This window comes from Ipomoea nil, unplaced genomic scaffold, assembly GCF_001879475.1.
Source record: "Ipomoea nil cultivar Tokyo-kokei standard unplaced genomic scaffold, Asagao_1.1 scaffold2149, whole genome shotgun sequence".
Lineage (NCBI taxonomy): Eukaryota > Viridiplantae > Streptophyta > Magnoliopsida > Solanales > Convolvulaceae > Ipomoea > Ipomoea nil.
Genome location: NW_017618577.1, coordinates 690,567 through 710,566, shown reverse-complemented (window position 1 = coordinate 710,566; position 20,000 = coordinate 690,567). Strand labels below are relative to the sequence as shown.

Genomic DNA, 20,000 nt, shown 5'->3' with positions numbered 1-20,000 from the left:
ACACAGTCTACCGGAGTCTGATAAGGAGTCTGCTGTATCTAACTACTAGTCGGCCAGACATAATGTTCAGTGTTGGAATATGTGCGAGGTATCAATCTGATCAAAAGGAATCACACCTGATAGCTGCTAAATGGATTTTGAAATATATAAAAGGAACAATTCAATACGGGCTTTGGTACTCCAAGGACAGTGAACTAAGTCTGATTGCATATTGTGATGCTAACTGGGCAGGAAATATTGATGACCGAAAGAGTACTTCTGGAGGATGCTTCTTTGTTGGTAAGAACTTGGTATCATGGTTGAGTAAAAAACAGAATTCAATTTCCTTAAGTACTGCGGAGGCAGAATACATAGCCGCTGGTGGATGCTGTACTCAATTAGTATGGATGAAACAGATGCATTTAGACTATGGTCTTACTCAAGGAGTTATGACACTCTACTGTGATAATGTCAGTGCAATCAATATCTCGAAGAATCCAGTTCAGCATTCCAGAACGAAGCATATTGACATAAGGCATCACTACATCAGAGACTTGGTAGAGACTAAGGAAATTGAGTTGGAATACATTCAAACAGATAAGCAATTGGCTGACATTCTGATTAAGCCCCTAGATGCAAATTGGTTTGAGATTCTCAGGTCTGCTCTGGGAATCTGCAGGATTGATTAATAAGGCAGTAAGCTATACAGAAGGAGAGTATATGGTATTAAGTTTACGGGTCAATTTCCAGCTTTGACTTCATTTTAAAACTCTCTTCTGTTTTGTTAAGAGAATATCTTAACCTAAATTACCATAAAGTAATTAGCCTTTTTCAAATTTCTAATCTTCCTTGCATCCGTTTCTTGCCTAAAAAGGAGGTATACCGTTGCGTCAATCACATCGGTCTGCATGTAATTTGACAAGCTGCATTTATTAGGGTACTTTGCCCTTGGGTCTATATTTGGTTATCGGGTCAGGCTTGTAAAGAAGAAGAAGTTCAAAATATCTCTGCTCACCGATTGGTTTCTCTCTGCTCTTCTATCTAGGGTTTCTTCCTCCGCTCTCTCAAATTTCATATCAATGGCGGATGCTGTTCGTAACATTATCATCAAGCTTGGGAGAAAGGTCCATTCACAAGAGACAGCCACCAAGCATGTCAAAACACTGCTCCAGTTAGCTATGAAGAAGAAGTTGAAGCTTGATCCCCTTCTACGCGATGAAATCATGGTCACCGTGCTATTCGATTACCCAGAGTTTTACGCTGACTGGTCCGATGATGACACTAGTGAGCTCTTGTTGCTGGCCTCCGAAGCGAGTGATGAGGTTAGTCCAGCATCTATTCCAGAGCCCTCAGATGGAAATCGTGCTGGGGCGTTTCTTCACTACTTTGCACAAAGGGCTCTTGAGTCAGAAGAGATCTCCCGTCGTAGAGCAGCTGCACAACCCCTATACCTACAGGCTGCCGAGGATGAAACCAGACACCGGCTTGAGATTCTCCGTAACAGGTCAAATACTTCCGATTCCCCTATTGAAATCTCTCCTGATAAGCCTGATGATTTAGTATTTGATGCTATTCCGTCTGTTGTGCCTACTGTTTCTGATAATGTGAATGCGTTAATATCTGTGAAATCCTCTGTTTCTGATGATCCCCCATGCATCCCCTCTACGAAGCCTGAACCTTTGAAGGGAGTTGTTGATGTTGTGTCTGATGAGAAAGATAAACCGTCTGAGCAGTCAAACAATCTGAGTAATCTGAGTTTGGTTGTTTACTCTGCTGATCAAGTTGCTCTGCCCCCTTCTGAATTTGCTGCATCTCCAAAAGAACTCTATCCATCTGAAAATCCCACCAGTTTACCCACAGAAATTGAGGCTGCTGATCCCTCAAGGTCACAAGTTGAGGGTGTTGTTCAAAAGGAACCATATCGTGTGATTCATCCTTCTGAGTCGTCTAGTGAAGACGATAAAATCCTTGCTGAAGTCTATGGCTCGCAAGCTCCTGTGTCTAAGCCCCCAACTGTTGAAGATTTGGGAAATGATTCAACCACCTTCAAGATTTGTGAAATTACCAATCTGCTTGGGAGTTCCTCTGCTCATGTCACTGATTCCAGCCACTCTGTGTCTCCAAGCCCTTATGCTCATTCCCCATCCAAAGAGATAAGAAAATCCAAACGGAAGAGCATCCATGTGAAAGTGGTTGTGGAATCTGGTGATGAAAATCTTGATGTGGTTCAACCCGAGAAGAAGAGAAAGTCTGATGAGTCTGTCCATACTGAATCTAATCCTCCTGTCCAACAAGTGTTCAAGACCCTGCGATCATCTGTCAAGCAAAAAGCTCCTGCTGTGGTTCCCACATCTTCTACTCGGAAGGGGAAACCAATTACTCGCTCCAGAGGACGAAGTGTTACGCCTGAGGTTCAACTTACTGATGCAAATCCTGATACATCCATCTATAAACCTCAGTTTGTCTCCTCTGCTGCTCAAGGAAAATGGTCCACGATGATCCGGAGAGATCTCATTTTTCAGAGATCTGTTGATGAACACCAGATGAATTCTGTTTGCGACATCTTGCCATTGCTGAGTGAAGTGGGCCTGTTGAAGACTGTTACCTCCATTTGCCCTTATTTGAAGCTCCTGACTTATGAATTCTACTGCAATCTTAATGAGGAGATTGACATCCTGACTGGGTCACGGCCAATGCAAATCTTCATTCGAGGTAAATGGTATGTCTTTGGCCCTGACATGATCAATGAATATTATGGTTTGAAAGCAGTGCACGAAGAAGCAATCACGGACTGGGATTTAGTGGCAAAGACCCTCACAGGTGGACAGACTGATACATGGCCTACTGGTGAAAATGATTATCTACCTAGCTCTCAGCTCACCTCCAAATATGTCATCTTGCATCGTCTTGCTCTTCACAACTGGCTTCCATCGGCTCATTTTCATACGGTTGGCAAGCAATTGGCAGGTCTCTTGTTTCGGATTGGAACAAAAATGGCTATTGATTTGGGGGCCTGGATTTATTATCATATTCTCACCTTGATCCATCCACGAGAGCAGAAGGTAAGGTTGCCCTTCCCTAATCTGATATTTGGAGTTCTAACAACTCAGGGCCTTGAGCCAATGCCTAGTGAGGTGATCAGTCCGACTCTGCTGTATACTGTTGATCCTCGTCTTCTGACTAGAGGTCACATCCGAGATGTTATGCCGGTGATTGCTCCTTCCACGACTGATGCTGATACTGTGGCTGATGATTCGCCACATGCGAAGGATGTCCAACTCTCTCTTCGTCTAAAAGCCCGTGTATCTGAACTTGAGACTGTTCATGGTATCATTTCCAAGCAGCTGACAGGAGCCCGTACTGAGTTGGCTACCGTTCTTCTCCGCTTAAGCTTGACTGAATCTACTGCTCCTGATGCTGCTAAGTCGGACAATGAGAACCACTCCGATGCTTGACCGTGCTTTGACTATCATTGGCAAAAAAGGGGGAGTGTGGAACTCAGGGGGAGTAATTTTTTGAAGTTTTTGTACCTTCTGGCCCTGTCTGGGCGACTGATTGTGATGGCACCTCTACGAAGAAAGTTGTTTTGCTCCAGCATGTCTTGTATACTGTGTTTTTTTTAATTATGTTTTGTAATCAGATCTTTGGCTTTATGCATTTATTATCTTCTCCCTATCTAGTTTGTGGTTTTATAAGTAGTTGAGTTGTTTTGCCAAATAATAGCCAAAGGGGTAGTTTGTTAGTGTTTTAATTGCTCAAAAAAAACCCCAACATATAATTGGCAATATTATTATGGCAAACTAGGATAGGGTTAGCTTGGGTCTGTTTGTTCTACAGAAGACTGATTGATCAGATTCAACAACAGAAGGACTGACACTGAAGATCTGTTTTACGAAGATGTTTCGTCTTTGCATGACGCGTTTTTAAAAGTCTGTTTTGGAAAGAAGATCAGCGTATCTGCTTTGGAAGGTATGGACCGGGTCTTTAAGATTACATTCTTCTTATATTGTCCTACCATCTACAATCAGAGATATCTATGGAGAGTGTTCTTATATGGGATCTATAAGTACTCTTATTCGATCGAGAATTAGGGTTACGCTTTTGAGAAGAAAGAAACACTCAGACATACACTAAGAGAATACATCTCGGGTTATTATGACTCTTCTCAAGACAATTTGTTCTAGTTGATTATGATGAAGAACTTGAGAAGAAATATCATTACTTAAACGAAAAGGACGCTAAGATCACACAGTTGTGGGAACAACGTCGGACTGCGTCATTGAAGTGGAATGCATCAGAGTTAGCTCTCCAAGTGAAGGGATTTCATTTGACTTCTGTATGCACGGCTCTCCACCTTCAACAATCCACTAAGTCAGTGTAGACTGGGTACTTACCTTGTGTGGGGCACTTGGGTGAGATTACTATTCTCTACCTTTGTACATTTGATGAACTGTTAGTGGATTAGACGCCTATGTGATCATCCCCCAGATTTAGATACACACTGTATCGAACTGGGTAAACATCTTGTGTGTTGTTCCTTTCGCTGTCTTCCTTAGTTTTATCTTTCCGCAAGTTAATCAGTGTTTCAGCTATCAGACTGATATCATCGCTGAATCCGTCAGACTATCCGTCAGTCTTTTAATTAATATCATTAATCCGAGAGTTTGCAAAATTACAGGTCTAATGGTGCTTGATTGATGAGTGTGTTTGATGATGGGGAGTGCGTTATTGTTCATATCATGTTGGAAGTGTGCTAGTCATGTGCATAAAATGTTTAGTTCTTAAAATATACATTGGAAGTTACCTCTTTACACCAAGTGAGAAATGCATAGAGCCAAATAGGTTTATATCTTTTGTATGCTTGCATGTTATTCACCTCTTATTTTGCTTGGACCTTAGTCAAGGATCTCTCGAAATTGGAGTGTGTACCCCTCAACTTTAGAAAGATAAGAAAGCAAGGCTGGAAATGAATTAATATTGGTAAGATATGTGGCAAAAGGTGAGCCTTTTGGTGAGTATTGTGAGTAAATCCGCAAATCCCTAGAAAAATTCATGAGGGGGTTGAAGTGAAATGATGAAAGAGAAAAAGGCAAAGACAAAAAACAATGGCACTCTTTGAGATAAGAAACGGGGTGAGCCATCTCGCTAGGATTTGGGGACTCCGAAGGCTAAGACAAAGGGATATTTCGAGTAGGACTTGAAGGACCTGAACATAAGGCAAAGACCCTTGAGGTTGGCTTCCAAAGTCGTACCCGCCCCGGAGCTCGCTTCCGGGCCTAGAATGGTGGGCCTTGACTTTAGTCTCATGAGCCGCCATGTTGGCCTTGAGTTAGTCCCACAGCCCACCATGTGGACCTTGACTTAGTCCCATAGCCCACCACGTTTTTAGGGGTTTGTTGGACTCTTTTCCTTATATAAATTGTCATTACATAACCATGTCTTATTCTATTGCAAAATATTACTTGTAATACTTTAAGCATTAAATCCACAAAATACTATTACCATTATTTCGCTTTACTATTTTACCCATATTATTTATGTGAACTTATTGATTCTTACATACCATGCAAGCTCGAGCGTGCTTTTATCTTTTGGTCTATGACCATCCCAACGCTTCAACAATGGTGAGCTCCACTTTTCATAATTCCTGCGGCTCCCGCTACACTTGTATGATCGAAGGCAACAACAACTTGACCGAGGCCACAAGTTGAAAAACATTATCATTATGCCAAGGGGTGGACTTGAGGGATCACTTAAGTTGAACCGAGGTGGGGAGTCAACCCCAAACCCCCATGCTCCGCAACTCGCTGAAACCCTGCCGACCTTGGGCACCTAAGTTGAACCGAATAACTGGTTAAAGTGGCCCCAAGCCTCCAAACTACACCACTTACGGATGTCTCGCTGACCCTGGGCACATAAGTTGGGTTAGCCGCCATCCAATGGGCTGTGATTTTACTCAATGAATTAGAGACAGGATCCAGAGGTTGGTCCCACCTAATCAAGTCAGGCTTGTTGCGAGAGCACTAGGTGGGTCCACCGATGTACAACCTATGGTAACCCGCTTCCTCAGAGTCCAAGCACGGAGTTCGCAAACCAACCACAACGAGTAGGAAACACCCAGGGTGAGGTTGAAATCCATTCGCCTAGGGGGTTGGTTCTTAAGTCAAGGTGTCATCGTGGGCACGAAGTCAATCGTCTGGCTCAAGCCAAGTCCACCTTTGTATTAGTTGGGCATCCTGGCACCGACCCAAGATTGCTTATGACTAAGGCTGTCGGTTAACACGTTATCCCAAAAGCTAATGCGCAAAAGATTATGTGCCCAAGAACCTTGGGCCAATGTCGTTACTCAAGTCAAACTGCACTAGGAGCTCGACCATGAATGCCCCATCCCGTGGTTAAGCCGAGGAGGACAACCTCAAGACAACCCCGAGGTCGCCACCCAAATCAATCTACACTTGATGGCCCACCTCGGGAACCCGAAGAATTTTAGCTATTTTTAAATGGAAATGAGGGTTCGACCCCAAGTGTTGACTTTGGGGCCAAGGTTATGTACCTGGACATCGGTTCTCCCTAGTAGCGTTATGAGATCTGACCAGGCTTAGCACCTAAAAAAAGAAATCAATTCATGGTCGAGGTTGTTCGCGTTGGCCTCAACCTTGATATTCCCGAGGGGCGTTATGAGGTGTGCATCGCCTAACGTCGAATGGTAAGGTGTTCCTAAAAGGTGGTACGGGCCCTAGTCATTGCTCACCACTTGACGGAAGAGCCTATTCTTGGGCGAGCCTGAGGCGTAGCCAAGAAGAAGCTATACATTTCCTAAGGGCAGTACGGGGCTTGTCCTTGCTGACCACTTGACGGAAGAAACTATTGTTGGTCGAGTCCAATGCTTAGCCAATTGGGGGGTTGGGGGGGGGGGGGGGGGGGGGCTTTAACATAAAGCGCAAATAAAATGAAATCGCTCACCCACCATATCCCCTTATGCTCAGGACAGGGTTAGACCACGCTCACAATCCAAATAAAATGGCAATGTTTGTTTAAGGAAAATCTAGAAATATTGGAAAGAAATATTTTCTTAAGGAGAAGCCCGAGGGCAGAAATTCAAACAATGTATTTTTGTCCGAAGGAGAGCTTATGCCATTCAAAGGACCTAGGCGGTGACCCAGCTGGAACACGTGATCAAAGTGAGAGAACTTGATCACCAACCTTATTTCAATTGTAAGGGCCCCGAAAGGCATACAACAAAGAAGGGTCCCAAGAGCTGTATGTGACCTGGACAACGTGATTAAAGTGGGAGAGCCCAAGTGCCACCCTTAGTCCAATTGTAAGGTTCCCAAAGACATGCATAATACAAACAAAGTAGCCCTGAGAGGCATACAACAAAGAAAATTGCAAAAATAATCTCGAAACGGGCCCGATCGACTTACTTTGTTCAACTAAAATAGTCCGGGCGGTATACTTAGTCCAATCAAGCAAGGAAAGGCAATGTGCCTCACCAAGATATCAAAACCCGGGACCGAAAGGGAGCATGGGTTAGGAACCAACCCCCATCCCTAACCCTTCGTGGCAAGGTTCGAATGATGTCTGAGGTGCTAGATCAAATCCCATAGAAATAAAGGCACACTATGAGTCTACGCTCGAGATGCTCCACATCGAGCTAGGAACCCACCTACCACATCAAAAATTGGGTTGGGATTGATTCGACCATGTTCGCGCATGCACCAGCAAGTCCATACCAAACCAAGCCCAACAACCACATTTGTAAGGGATCAAGAATCTTACCACGCTCCTCCTAGGAGAATGCAGTTGGGCTTGGAGGGATTGGGGGGCTTGTCCCAATCCCATCATCGAGCAATGAGAAGTCATTGAAGGCATGAAAGGGTTATGGTCCTCTCATAGACTCAACATTCGAAAGGAACAAATCAAAGAAATACTTAAGAACGTCTGGGATACTAGCTTGAGTCCCCGAGGACAGTCATGGGCACCCCTATGTTCGGCTTGGCCTTGGGTGGCTCACCGCATGTCACGAGGTACTTAGAGTGGTTACTCTCTCTCGTTGTCGACTCCCCACAACTTGGAGGGTGGGGGGACTGGTGATGGAAATATTGGAAATGACCTAATAATGTAGACCCGAAGTCTAAGAGCCATTGACCCGGAGCCCAAGAAGAGCCGCGACTCGAGGGCTAAGATGAATGGATATTCCGAGTAGGATGCAAAAGACCCGAGCAAAGAGCGAAGGCCCCAGAGGCTGACCTCAAGAGCCGTATGCACCCTAGAGCCCGCCTCGGGGCCCTAAATAGTGGGCCTTGACTTAGTTTCACGGCCCACCATTTGCGCTTTGCCTCAGTCTCACGACCCACACTGTGGGCCTTGACTTAGTCTCATGGCCCACCATGTTTTTAGTGGTTTGTCGGTACTCTTTTCCTATATGAATTGCGCAAATTATGCTGTGCAACCGAATGCACCTTGCAAGGTGCATACGGTTGCAAAACGACGCCGTTTTAGTTTAAAAAAAACGCGCGTCCCACTTAAAGAAGAAATCAGGTTCGATTCCCGGCAATAGCATTTTTATATATCCAGAAATTCATAACTATATATCCACAAATTCATAACTATATATCCACAGTGAATGAATGAAGTAAAAATCCACAATGAATGAATGAATGAAGTAAAAATCCACAATGAATGAACTAAATATCCACAATGAATGAACTAAATATCCACAATGATTGAACTAAATATCCACAATGAGTGAACTAAATATCCATAAATTCATAACTATATATCCACAGTGAATGAATGAAGTAAATATCTACAATGAATGAACTAAATATCCACAATGAATGAACTAAATATCCATAAATTCATAACTATATATCCACAAATTTATAACTATATATCCAGAAATTCATAACTATATATCCACAATAATGCTATTGCCGATAACCGAACCTGAATTTTTTTTTTAAAGTGGGACGCGCGTTTTTAGTCAAAACGGCGTCGTTTTGCATCGTATGCACCATGCGCATGGTACATTCGATTGCACGGCATAACTATTGATATGAATTGTCATTGTCTAGGCATTACATAACTATGTCTTATTATATTGCAAAACATTACTTGTGATATGTAAGCATTAAATCCACGAATTTATGTTAACTTATAATTGATTCATGCATACCTCAAATCAATTTGTTCCACCACCTTCCAGCAAAATTAAAACATATGACTGGATCGGAGTTAGTTTTATTATCATTTTTCAATGCAAATACTTTAACATTAAATAATATTTTTTTCAAATTAACAATTACATAATTTAAATTATTTATACTTTAATGTTTTATAATATATATTTAAATTGTAATAAATAAAATTTTATAATTATAAAACAAATAAAAAGTTTATTAAATAAAAAAAGTCAAATTTAAATGTTGTTAATTAAAACTAGATAAAAATAAAAGTGATTAGCCCATAGTAAAGAATAAAATAGCCGCCTCGGGATAGGATTTCACTTTTTATGGACAAGACAAGAAGCCAAAAATAAAATGGGACAGGGAGAATATGATGTAGTTAGAGATAATTAATAGATAATTAGAGTGCATGCAAAACGCATGAGAATAGTTGATATAGGAGCTAAAATATGAGGTTGATTCCTGAGATGAACCAAATCTAGCTTGTTAGTTTCATTGTGAAGGCCTGAATCGCACTCCTGGCAAGTGCCTAGACACAAACTCCCAAGCTAACATGTGAAGATCCGAAGTAGCCACATCTTCATCCCACTCGTCGCACAATCCCGTAACGTCTAGCCCCGGCGATAATGGTGGTGGTGGTGGTGGTGGATTAACGTATAATGATACATCGGAGCTGTGTCCTGCTTCGCACGAGGACTGGAGATCCACATTGGCGCCGCCGGTGGGTAAACTTCCCGGCGGTGGTGCTGCCAGAGGAAGATGCTGGAGGGTTGATAGACGCGCTTGAACATAAGCCAACTCTGCTTGCAAGTTAACCACCTATAATGTGTAAGCTTTCAAACATCAAAAACAATTTAAATGACTAAAATTCTAGATAACAATTAAAATACTCAAGCTCCCGACCACATTGCCCAAGCTCTAAGGCAAGACACTGCACGGGTCCAAACCCACAAGAGAACCGCGGTTCAGGAGCGGATCCAGAAATGTTTCTATGTAGGGACAAAATTAATTAAATTAAAAAATGTCCATGATAAAATATCAAACACCATTAATATGATGCAAGTACAAAAACATTAAACATCCAACTAAGCTACTTAAAAATTTATTTTGTATATACACTTCATTTTTATATATAATTTACTACTATAGATGTATATATACGCATACATACACGTACATATAGGGGGGTAGGGAAGGTTGAGGGGGTGGGGCAACTGCCCCCATTGTCCTCCCTTTGGATCTACCCATGTCGCGGTTGAACCCAAGTCTGGGTTTAACCTCCATTTTATCAAAAATTACTAAAAATTTATCCACTTCAATTGTTATCTAGCTACCCATCTTAAATTTCAATTTATTTAATTAAATCATAACATTTCAAATATTATGACTAAATGTTAATTATCAGATACTCAAAACTTACCATATTCAATATGAAACTATAATTTAAGGAGCAAAATGTATAGAAGTGTAAATTAAAAAGGGAAAAAAAAAACATTAGGGCTCCATTACATGCATCAAAAAGCCGTTCAACTTTGTTTCACAAAGGTCAACAAACAATAAATTGAGGCTCGAACCTATAACCTCCTATTTGAGAACGTCACTTCATATTGCTAGACCACAAAGTCTTTGACAATTTATCTAAAGTTAAATTTTAATGTATTAGAATAGGTAAGACAACTAATATAATAAAGGTGACAATCAAAATAGTTTGAATTGAAATGTACTATATTATATTTTCTATAATGTCTGTATTGTGTAGAATTGTATATTATGTGTACAATAATAAGCTAAGGGGACGTTTTTACCCAAAAAAAAATAAATAAATAAATAAAAAATCGTCACTTCATGGTTTATGCAAAATTACAATTTTGAGGGGTTTAAACAATTTAATTCGTAAGTGAATTATAAAATAAATAAATAAATAAATAAATAAATAAATAAATAAATAAATATATATATATATATATATATATATATATATATATATATATATATATATATATATAATACTCTATATAATAATACTATCAAATTATGGGGATTAAACACTTATATATGTAACTATAAATTCATGCTTAGATATACTCTCCGAAAAAAAAAAAAAAAAATACCTTCACTCCAATCATTTCAACTCAATTATTTTGATATATTGTTTATATAAATTAAAGATTGAATTTGTAAAGGATTTTTTCCTAAAATTACATGATGATAAAGACAGCACAGCAAACTTATTATTGATAGTAAGGAATTACGTAGTAATTAATATGAATGGATTGAAAAGACAAATGATGGGCAGAAAATGATATACTCCGTAATTAATTGTTCCATAACATAAGTCAACATTTTTGTTATCCCAAAAAATAGAAAGAGTCAATTCTAAGCAGTATTGCTCTTTACCGAATTAAAGGTTGAAGGATTTGGACTTTATCTACCCAAATCTGGACACTAGAAAATATTGCATAAAGTGCCATGTGTTTCTTAGATAACTAAAAGACAACTATATATGTTAATACATAATAAAGAAAAACTAATGTTGCAGCCACACATAAGTTATAACAATAAAGTATTCAGAAAAATTTACAATTTAAAAGTAAGAATTTCTTTTATTAATAATTTAAAAAAAAATAATGACATTTCTTTTTTATTATTGAACCCATTAATTGGACCGACTCGGTGTGAACAGAGATTAGTTTGAGTACGGTACGGGCTTAAAGGTGCTTCCTACAGTTAGTGTTGAGCATATATATAATATATAAACATAAATGTGCAATCCAACTATCAAGTTAGGCTTTTAGTTGAGATGGAGCACATGCTTCAATTTGGTAACAGAGCCAACCCCATGCCAAAGGTCTCACCCGTTAAGAAAAGAGATTATGGTCCACGTGTTGCTTGGAGCCCATAAAAAAGTAACCTCACACGTGATGGGGGCGTGTTGAGCATATATATAATATATAAACATAAATGTGTAATCGGACCTGCTTAGGACACCTTTTGGTCTAACAAAAAAAAATAAAGTAATACTTTTGATGAAAAATATACTCCGTAATACTTTTTTAGTAAAATGTATAAGTGTTACATTTTTCCTCAAAAGTATTACACTCTCACTTATAAGTAACAAACAATTTATTCCTAATTAGTATTACATTTTTCAGTATAACTATTACTTTTTCAGATTGACCCGACCTGACCCGTCTTACGAATAAAAATCCGTGAGATGGTCTCACATATATAAATGTAATTCTAATTTTAAAAAATGTCACACCTCTTATTTAACTACTATAACAATAGTCAACATTATAAAATATTTTTTAATAGCTTATTGTTGTGTGTGTATACCTAACCCTGGCATATAACTAGAAATTTTAATTTATACGCAATGAAATATAGTAATTCAAGACAAATGAAGCAATAAAGTCAAATTAAAGATTGTACTTCAACAATTGATTACTATTATTTCCTCGAGCTGCTAAAGTGCTTATTGGGGTTACTTAGCTTGTTAGCTCCGGCAAGCAAGAAATTGCATTAAAAATTCCAGTACATGACAATTCTCTCCCTCACTCTCCCCTAGTGCACGACACAAGTTAGTAGAAAACACGGGATAATACCCAAGTCAAGATGATTAAAGATACAAACTTGTAATTATAAAGTCATAAGTTTAAATCTCAATCATTTTGTTTAAATTGATCAACAATGAACAACTTAAACTAGTTTAACTTCTTGAGGTCATTTGTCAGCTAGGATCACAAAATGAATTTTACTTAATTAATGCATAACCTCGGATGGTGACTACAGATTTTCTCATTACTCCCAAAAAGTTAATAGAAGACACAATTAGAACCTAAATACATGCACTATAATAATCCTGCCAAATTATTTACCAAATTTTATATCAATTCACATCAAAATTCCCATTTTTTAAAATAATAATAATAATAATAATAATAATAATAATAATAATAATAATAATAATAATAATAATAATAATAATAATAATAATAATACTTTTCGTCACGTCATTAGATAGATAATAATGTTATTATACATAAAAACTTATGGCGTATTACATGATTTTGATTAATCATGTTGTAAGATCAATATGAAAGGTTATAAATGTATAGATCAATCAATATAATTATGTGGTCATCTAAATTGAAGCATGTGCTCCATCTCAACTAAAAGCCTAAGCTGATAGTTGGATTGCACGTTAATGGCTATATGCTCACACGCCCCCTCACGTGTACGGTGGATTCCAACCAACACGTGGACCGGTAAACCGTTGTCGCTTACGAGTGGCGTTGAGATTTGAACCCACGACCTTTGGTCTGACTTTGATACCAAATTGAAGCATGTGCTCCATCTCAACTAAAAGCCTAAGCTGATAGTTTGATTGCACGTTAATGGCTATATGCTCACAATCTAATGTATACAAAAAGATGTGATACTTAAAATGAATCACATCTTTCATTCCATTTAGGTGTTTTATTTACTTTTCTTCTTCACTTATTTTTTAACGTGTTCTTCTTAATTTTTTAATATAATAATAATTGTACTATATATAAAATTTTAAAACTAACGCCAACTTATATATTATAAAAATTGAGTTATGAACATCGTTATTCAAACAATACAAATAAAATTGAACAAAAGAAGTATATTAAATGCCTAAACGGTGCAACTTTTAATGTGTGTGTGTGTATATATATATGTGTGTGTGTATGTGTGTGTGTCTACATATATATATATATATATATATATACTGATTCAAATGCAGATAGTGTTTCCCGTGCTGTTGAGGTAGATTCACCATTATGTATGTAAAAATGTAACACTCAATGTTCGGAAATACACCATAATAAAATGCACCAATGCACCACACACTAAAAAATGCACCACACACCAAAAAAACACACCACACTTATCCTAATAGTGCATTTCTGAACGCTTTGTGGTGTATTTATACGTAGTTAATGATGAGTAATCGCATGGGAAGCACTATTCGCATGGAAACCTGATCATATATATATATATATATATATATATATATATATATATATATATATATATATATATATATATAGGCGAGTTCAGGTGCGGCAGTCTCTTACGGTACGGCGGTGCGGCAACACCAATAGTTCAACAAATATGCACCATCAACGTTAGTAAAATACACCACAAAAAAAAAATAAAAAACAGAGTAAACAGAGCCCCGCATCACCGAACACACACCATTAGGTGTGAGTAAAAACACCATACACTGTTCAGAAATACACCATTGGAGGTGGTGAGTTATATGGTGTATTTTTTTGAGTCTGTTGTGTATTTTGTGATGTTTTATTGCATTTCATTGTGGTGTGTTTTTCTTACACTGTTGTGTATTCTGGAATTCCGCCGCACCGCTGCACGGGAAGGCCCCGCTGCATTTGAACTTTATTCTATATATATATATATATATATATATATATATATATATATATATATATATATATATATATATATATATATATTGTTGTCATTAATTATGTTTGGTATATAACACCAGGACTATGTGATCTAATGGTATCTGGGTTGGACTTTCATTTGGAAGATTATGAGTTCGAGCCTCAGTGGAGGTGTTATTGATTCTTCAGTAGGTTGAGAAAGTATATGAACAGATACTACAATGTAATAGAACTAGTATTTTTAAAAGAAAAAAAAGTTTGGTATATAGCACTATAGCAACTTGTCAACCATCAAACCTAGAAAACGCTCCAGGAAATTAAAGAAAACCTAGACCGTTTCTTACGACATTGACTGCTCTTCGGCTCTAATAATACTTCCTCAAACATTGAATTCAGACACAACATGCATTAACTTTAATTTCGGAGTACTTAATTTTATTTATATTTAGTACTTCTGATAATCATCACCTCGATCTCACGTGTTTTTTGTTCCACTGTTAGTAAAATCAACCAGCTTAAAACTAGGGTCCCAGGCATGTCTTACTCATAGAGATACTACTTTATCTGATATGGAGTAAATATGGAAATACATATTAAATTAGTAAAGACTCGTAAGGTTAAATATGACGATATTTGCATAAAATTTTATAATATTTGATATTATTTTATCTAATAATGTAATTAAGTCGGTCATTTTATAAGCAATTTATAAATAATCTAAATTTTTGTACCGCATCACAGGGTACAGTATAAGGTAGCATTTCAGGAAAGGACTGAGGCCTGTTTGGTAAACTATTTAGACTTTCAGCCAATTTCGATTTATTTGATCACTATTAGTTGTTTGACTTGTTAAATAATCGATATGAGTGTTTGATTAATTAGCTTTTTATAACAACTTATTGCTCTAAAATGCTAAAATTTAAAAAGTTGTTCAAAATATATTTTTCGATAAGTTTTTTATAAAGTTATTTTGTATGTAATGCTAATGCTAATTCTATCAATTGGTTAAACCCACTAACACAATCAGTACAGTTAAGAGCTATCAGCTAACAGTCATTTATCAAACATCCCCTAAATTATTAACGCAAATAAATTTAAACATGTTGGTTCTATTTGACATACCTAGCTGAAAGCAACTAATAAGCTAAGTAATTAAAATAAAAGTATTTGATAAAATTAATTGTAAAATTAGATGATATATATATAAAGAGACATAACAAGATAAAATAAAATATTAAGATTTTGATTAATATAAAGGGTAAAGGGTCATTTATGTAAATTACTATAAAAAAAAAACTTAAAAAAACGAAAAACAAATAATGTTTCAAAATGAGTTATTATTTTAAGCTTTATTTAAACTTAAATAAACTATAAACTCTAAAATAGACTCTACCAAATAGAGTCATAATTTAACCTACACACATCAGTTTAACCGCTATAGTTTCACTGCACCTACCTTTTATCTTAGCTAGGTTGATATATGAAACCTAAATTATTGGTTGAAAACCCTAATCAACAGAATCGTTCACCACCATCAACTCGTTCATGATCTGAGGTTTAGTGTAGGTAGATCGTATAAATCCAGAATCAATTTTCATAAAAAGAAGAAAAGAAAGAAAGAGTGATTAAGAATATAAATTTCTAACCACAATACCATAAGTTCGAATCATAGCCCTCTTAGTTTGAACCGGTCAGTTATGAGCAGGCTGATTTAAATCCTTGTAATTTTTTTTTCTGACTAGTGTTATAAGATGGGATTTATACTGTACTCGGATAGTGACTACGTATTTCTCTAGTGACCCCAAAAATAAAAAGGAGAAGAAAGAAAGAAGTGAATATTCGTTTGAGTTTGATATATACCTGTTGTTGAAGAGTGAAGATTTGGCCAACGCAGCCGTAGACGGGGTCTCTAACCCTAGCAAGAGCCTCATAACACAGCGTGACGACGGCTTCGAGGCGGCGGTTGGCCGGAATGGCCATCAGCATTTTGGAGGCGTTGCTAGCTCCGAACACCTTATGCACCGCCGCGAAATGGGCCGTCCCCAGTTGATCGGACTCGAAATACGGCGCAAATACGCACCCCTTCACGCACTTCCTCCTCAGAAATTTGCATGCACCGCATGGCCCACCAACACCACTCATTCTTGTACCTCCGAACGAGCAACAAGCTAATTAAGACGGAATTAATGGCGACAATCTTTTCGTTTTCCTTAGTGGGGTCGATGATGCGGAGAAAGAGAAGTGATCGAGCTAAAGAATTGGAGAGAGGGACTGGGGGTTTCTTTAAATAGAGGAATTGAAGAACAATGATGGGTTTCTTTTTCTTTTTGGTTTATAATAGTGGGAGTTCTACATCAACTTTTCGGGATAATAATATCAAGAAAGCTTTTGGTGGTGGGTCAGTGTACATACAGAATGACCTTTGGTGAAAGACATATATTTACCACAATATATATATATATATATATATATATATATATATATATATATATATATATATATATATATATATATATATATTTCCATTTCAGTGTTGTGTGGTTCTCTTACACTATTGGTGTATTCTGAAAACCGCCGCACGGGAAGGTGCCGCCGCAATAAAACTTTTTCCTATATATATACACAAAAAATACACAACACACCAAAAAAAAAATACACCATATAACTCCCTACCAGGTGTATTTCCGAACACTATGTGGTGCTTTTAGTCATACCTAATGGTGTGTTTTTGGTGTTGCGTACCTAATTTGTGTATGTTTTTGTAGTGCATTTCTTAACGTTGATGGTGTATATTTGCATAACTATTGGTGCGATCGCACTGACCGCACGGGAAGACTCCACCGCACCTAAACTCGACTCTGTATGTATGTATGTATGTATGTATGTATATATGTATGTATGTATGCTTAGGATCAGGTGTGAAGAGGAGCTCATGTGCGAAGGTACAGATAAATCTGAGCAGTTGGTTTGTCCAGATCAACGGCTCTAAAAAATAATGTAGGCTTCTAATCTATTGTCTTTGCATTTTGTTCAAATTTGGAAGACTCAACAATGTGCGCACTGTACTGGAAGACACAAAATTGTGCGCACTGTGTATTTAGATATTTGGGGACCCGCACCCGTTTTTTCTGCGGGAGATTTTTGTTATTTTGTTCTATTCATAGATGATAACACCCATTTTTGCTGGTATTATCCTCTACGACTGAAAACCAACATTTATAAGGTTTTTGAGCATTTTCGGGCTATGGTAGAACAATTGTTTTCACGTTTTATCACGTCCATCCAGTCCAATTTAGGGGGTGAATATCGCCGTTTGAATGTTGTCTTTAATTCGCTTGGAATTGTGCACAGGCAGTCTTGTACCTATACACACGAGCAAAACGGTCGCGTAGAGCGCCGGCACCGGCACATTGTAAAAACCAGCTTAGCTCTACTGGCTGAAGCTTGGTCCCACTACGATATTGGGACTCCGCTTTTGAAACAGCTACATACCTAATTAATTGTCTTCCCTCGTCAGCCCTATAGTTTGGTACACCATACTAACGCCTATATAAAATCCCTCCTACATACACATTCCTACGCGTGTTTGGGTGTTTTTCCTATCTACGGCCATATAATCGCCACAAGATAGAGTTCCGCTCCACCCCCTCTTAGGCTATCCTCCGTCCTTTAGAGGGTATCGTTGCATGGACCTAAGCACTGGGAAAACCTATATTTGTCGTCATGTCCGATTTGACAAAACTATTTTTCCATTTGCAACAGCTTCTTTGCATACTACGGCTCTAACTGCTAAACCCGCACCGCCGTGGAGTTCGAGTCCCGTGATTCCGGGAGGTGGTCAGCTTACACCGCCGGTTGTCCCCACACCGACTACAGCCACGATTGCACCGGTTCGTGCAACCCGGAGGCGTGGTCCCAGAGGTGAATCGCAACAGCGGGCACATATCATGCGGCTCCGACACATGACACAGGCACTAGTGAACAATTTCATGCCCTAATCGTAGCTACTACTACTCCCGACCCCACCTGCTATTCACAAGCCGTTGGTCAGCCACAGTGGTGCGATGCCATTGACTAGGAATTCAATGCCTTAGTACACAAGACACTTGGCGGCTTGTCCCTGCTACACCCGACATGAATATCATTGGGTGCAAGTGGGTTTTTCGCACCAAGCATAAAGCCGACGGCTCTATAGAACGCTTTAAAGCGCGTTTAGTAGCCAAGGGTTCAATCAAGTAGCTGGTGAGGACTTCTTCGAGACATTTAGTCCGGTGGTCAAACCGACTACAGTCCGCCTGTTGTTTTCTCTTGCCGTTTCCCAGGGTTTGACTCTCCGCCAGCTAGATGTCCACAATGCCTTTCCCAATGATCACTTAGCCGAAACTGTATTCATGCGCCAGCCCCCGGGGTATGAGGATCCTAGGCATCCCAGTCATGTCTGTCATCTCTAGTGTTCTCTTTATGGGTTAAAGAATGCCCCCCAGGCCTGGTTCAAGCGTCTACATGATTTCTTACTCTCGGCAGGCTTTGTTGCGTCCAAAACTGATGTCTCTCTCTTTCACTACTCAAGTGGGGCTTCCATGGTCTTTCTGCTGGTTTACGTGTATGACATTATCATGATAGGCAACGACTCTGCATTTGATTGACACGCTTCTACAACGTCTCGCATTTACGTTCAAAATCAGGGACCTGGGTACACCCAGTTTCTTTCTTGGCATTGAAACCCTATATCCTCCAGTGACGGGCTGTTTCTCTCGCAACGCCGCTATATGAATGATATACTAAACCGACCAGGAATGACTGACTGCAAGCCGCTAGCTACTCCAGCGTCTATTACACAGGCTGTGGCTCCTTCCACTGATCCGTTTGATAATTCGACTCAATACCGACACCTGGCGGGCGCGCTTCAATGCCTTATTATCACTCGGCCCGATCTATATATCCTATGCGATTAATCACCTTTGTCAATTTATGCATACTCCGACCGACGAGCACTAGGGACTTCTCAAACGGGTTCTCCGCTAGGTAAAGGGCACGTTGATCTATGGGCTTCGACTGTCTGCTTTACCATCCTCGGAGATTCATGCCTTCTCTAACTCAGATTGGGCTGGGTGCCCGGTTGACCGGAAGTCAACCAGCGGTTATGCAGTGTGACAACCCAAAAATAATTTTTCTAAATTCTATTTTATAAAATTCCAAAATAGCTATTTTCACTCTTTCAAAAATTTTATTTCAAAAATGGTGTTTGAATTAAATATTTTTAACCGAGATTTTAAAAAAATTCAACACCAAGGGTATTCTATTTCGAAAATCCTAAGTTTTGGGTACAATTATGTACCAAGTTTTGACCCTAAAAGTCAATCTGAGTGAAACCTGAGAGGAACCTATGAAACCT

The 20,000-nt window shown here is 38.6% G+C and overlaps 1 protein-coding gene across 2 annotated transcripts; it reads right to left on the bottom strand.

Annotated features, from left to right (window-relative positions):
• Window positions 1–9,451: 9,451 nt before the first annotated feature.
• Window positions 9,452–16,923, bottom strand: LOC109149051 (LOB domain-containing protein 19-like). Of its 2 annotated transcripts, none has more exons than XM_019296675.1 (2): window positions 16,466–16,923; window positions 9,452–9,986 (listed from the first exon to the last, which is right to left on the bottom strand). In XM_019296675.1, the coding sequence occupies exons 1-2, from the start codon at window positions 16,745–16,747 to the stop codon at window positions 9,660–9,662; spliced, it is 609 nt and encodes a 202-aa protein (XP_019152220.1). In that variant the 5' UTR covers window positions 16,748–16,923; the 3' UTR covers window positions 9,452–9,659. The 2 variants fall into 2 exon arrangements, 1 of the variants encoding a protein (XP_019152220.1); XR_002048910.1 differs by lacking the exon at window positions 16,466–16,923 and adding an exon at window positions 12,600–12,741 and having other exon boundaries at window positions 9,901–9,986.
• Window positions 16,924–20,000: the final 3,077 nt, after the last annotated feature.